The sequence below is a fragment of the Penaeus monodon genome, chromosome 37, assembly GCF_015228065.2.
Source record: "Penaeus monodon isolate SGIC_2016 chromosome 37, NSTDA_Pmon_1, whole genome shotgun sequence".
In the NCBI taxonomy this organism is placed as follows: domain Eukaryota; kingdom Metazoa; phylum Arthropoda; class Malacostraca; order Decapoda; family Penaeidae; genus Penaeus; species Penaeus monodon.
This window is the reverse complement of record NC_051422.1, coordinates 10,755,415-10,757,914: the sequence shown is the minus strand read 5'-3', so window position 1 is coordinate 10,757,914 and position 2,500 is coordinate 10,755,415. Positions and strand designations below refer to the sequence as shown.

The following is a 2,500-nucleotide window of genomic DNA, read 5'->3' as shown; positions in this document are numbered from 1 at the left end:
TATACAACTAGATATATAACACAATTAGTATATGAACCTGAAGATATGGTGAAGCATAGATGTCTTCATCATGACACACGTAAAACAATGGCATATTTTTTTTTTCGTAAAACAACATTTAAAAAATGGAATGCACGTTCAAAATATGATTCACTGTAAGAGCTGATATGAAAATTTGATTTCCTTAAATGCGAGATGTGTAATTCAAGTGAGGAAAAACGTGAAACGTCTAAATGTGAGTTTTACGGTGAGTTTTACATCTTTACTTCCTTAGAAAACTATAGACTACATGGGTTCTTAACAAACCCACCAAAAGGAGCACAAAGTGGAAGTTACAGAGTCTTACCAAAACCACAGGCGATCAGCATATGAGAATTGACACCCAAGGTCACATCCATATTAAACACGGGCTTAGTCGTTCCAAAGGAGAAGCGATATGCTTTCAGGGATCGCCTAGAATGGCGCAACATCCACATGTATTTTGGAAGAGACGCGTCCGACGTTTCCAAATCGTCGTTGTGATAGTACCAAGCCAGGTGAAGCGATTCCCACTGGCCATTCTCCTTTCCTGGGGTGACACTACGCCTGGGGAGAAATGTATATATATGTATATATTTTATTGTATTTTGTCTAAACTAATTGTTTGCCTCGCAATTTCGTAACTTTTTTTTCCAATAGAGCAGCTCACAAGACCATATCTTAATTAATCAAACTAGTTTATAATTCTCTAGGTTTTTAGAATGGAAAAATATATTTTTCCTAATTTTTGGGGAATTACCCACTGCATACGAAGCGCTGGTTTGCCATTTACGACTGAATGCTTTGCCTAAAAGTCACACAGACCTTGATTATATAAGTTAACAGTTTCACGGATGGTCACTGATTAAAAATAAAACCGGATACCTGCTTGTCCTATTGGCGACCCAATGAGGGAAAGTCTCGTGATTGGGTACGATGAGCATTTCGTCCGGGTCGATGTGGGCGATGAGGCGGTACTCGTGCATGTGGCGGAGAGCGCAGTCAGTGAAGTACATATTTTCCATGGTAAACATCTCATTTCGCTTCAACATGGTCCATAACCTTGACAAAAGCAAGTTTGATCATACTCAAAACTTGTTGTTATTTGGAATATAATTTGAAATATGGCTTATCTCCTGTCCAGTCGTATGTTTCTTTAAATCTCTGTCTGTTTGGTGAACGAACAACCCCTAAATGGGAGGAAGGGGAATCTTCACCTTAATAGATATCTATCTTAGTAGGTTCTAATTTTATTGCGTTTGGTGTTGTCCACTGCTCTGTTTTTGACAAAGAACTCACGCAGTAGGAAGACAACTCGGCTAAATGAGTGGACAAAGTTATAAGTAACTACATGAGCCACCAACTTGTATACAAAGAATGGCTTATTAATTCACCGACCTGCGGGTGTTGGGTTCGTTGACATATGGTTCTGGATACGTGAATTTCGTCACGCTAACAAAGCCTTCCTGCACGTAGTACTGTAGAACCTTCTGTATGTTGGGGTGGACGTCGGTCTCAGACAGGAAGACCTTTGCGACGCCCGTAGCCCGAAGCAGCTCCAGCCACTCGACCAGACGAACCGAGATGTCCTGGTGGTAGTAGAAGAGAGCCGGTCCACACACTGCCACGTTCCATATAGGTGGTCTGATGAATCGGTACTTATGTTATGCTACTTTTTCCATTCGGGACACACGTTTAGATTTATTACATCTTAGTATGGATTTATGAGTGCACTATTAAACGTTTGAGTACAAACACAGCAGAGGGAGAGAGAGAGAGAGAGAACAAACCTGTTGTTCCTTTGATCTGAGCCTCCGTTAGCGATGGCGGTTGAATTGTCACGTTCCATGGATCCTACAACCTGCAATATTATCGCAGAGCACGCTACTTGTAAAATACTAAACTAATACGAGTCACCGGCCGGTGCGTTGTTCCCTTGGGCATGGAACTTCACCTCGATTGCCTACCTAGCCACTGGGTGGCCAAGCCAGCCCAAGTCAGTGCTGGTCCCAAGCCCGGATAAATAGAGAGAATGATTACCTAAAGGTAACACCGGCACTGGGGACCCTACCACGTACTCACTCCAATATCATCACAACATGAAAACTACAATTAAGTATCATGCTGTGACCACGGCGGCTCAGACATGAACCTACCGTTAAAACAAAAGAAAAAAAAATACGACAATGGCAATTGCAGAGCATATATCGACTCAACAGTTTACATTTTAACAAGAAAATCAATTTATTCGAAGTTCGAATTAGACACATATATGGAAAATAGTTATTACCTGCAGTAAAGTAAGCGCTCTCTCGCACGGCCGACGAACGAGTGACACAGCCAAGGGCTTAAGGTGTGAATTATTCTTCGGAATTCGACAAGTGAGAATGAACACCATCTGGCGAGACTTTGATCTAGCTACGTAGTCTACGTAATCTAGAAGTAATCAAACAAATAAATGAAGGAATAAATAAACAAATGA

General features: G+C 41.3%; 1 protein-coding gene across 1 annotated transcript in view; it reads right to left on the bottom strand.

Moving 5' to 3' along the window:
• LOC119596394 overlaps nucleotides 1-2,441 on the bottom strand; it is a 3,303-nt gene extending 862 nt beyond the window's left edge. The window contains exons 1-5 of the mRNA XM_037945616.1: nucleotides 2,309-2,441; nucleotides 1,809-1,879; nucleotides 1,417-1,662; nucleotides 904-1,080; nucleotides 347-585 (exon numbers count right to left, since the gene is read on the bottom strand). Of these exons, the coding sequence (XP_037801544.1) occupies nucleotides 347-585; nucleotides 904-1,080; nucleotides 1,417-1,662; nucleotides 1,809-1,879; nucleotides 2,309-2,416 (841 nt within the window). The 5' untranslated portion in view covers nucleotides 2,417-2,441. The remainder of the gene's footprint in view (nucleotides 1-346; nucleotides 586-903; nucleotides 1,081-1,416; nucleotides 1,663-1,808; nucleotides 1,880-2,308) is intronic.
• Between the last annotated feature and the right edge of the window lie 59 nt (nucleotides 2,442-2,500).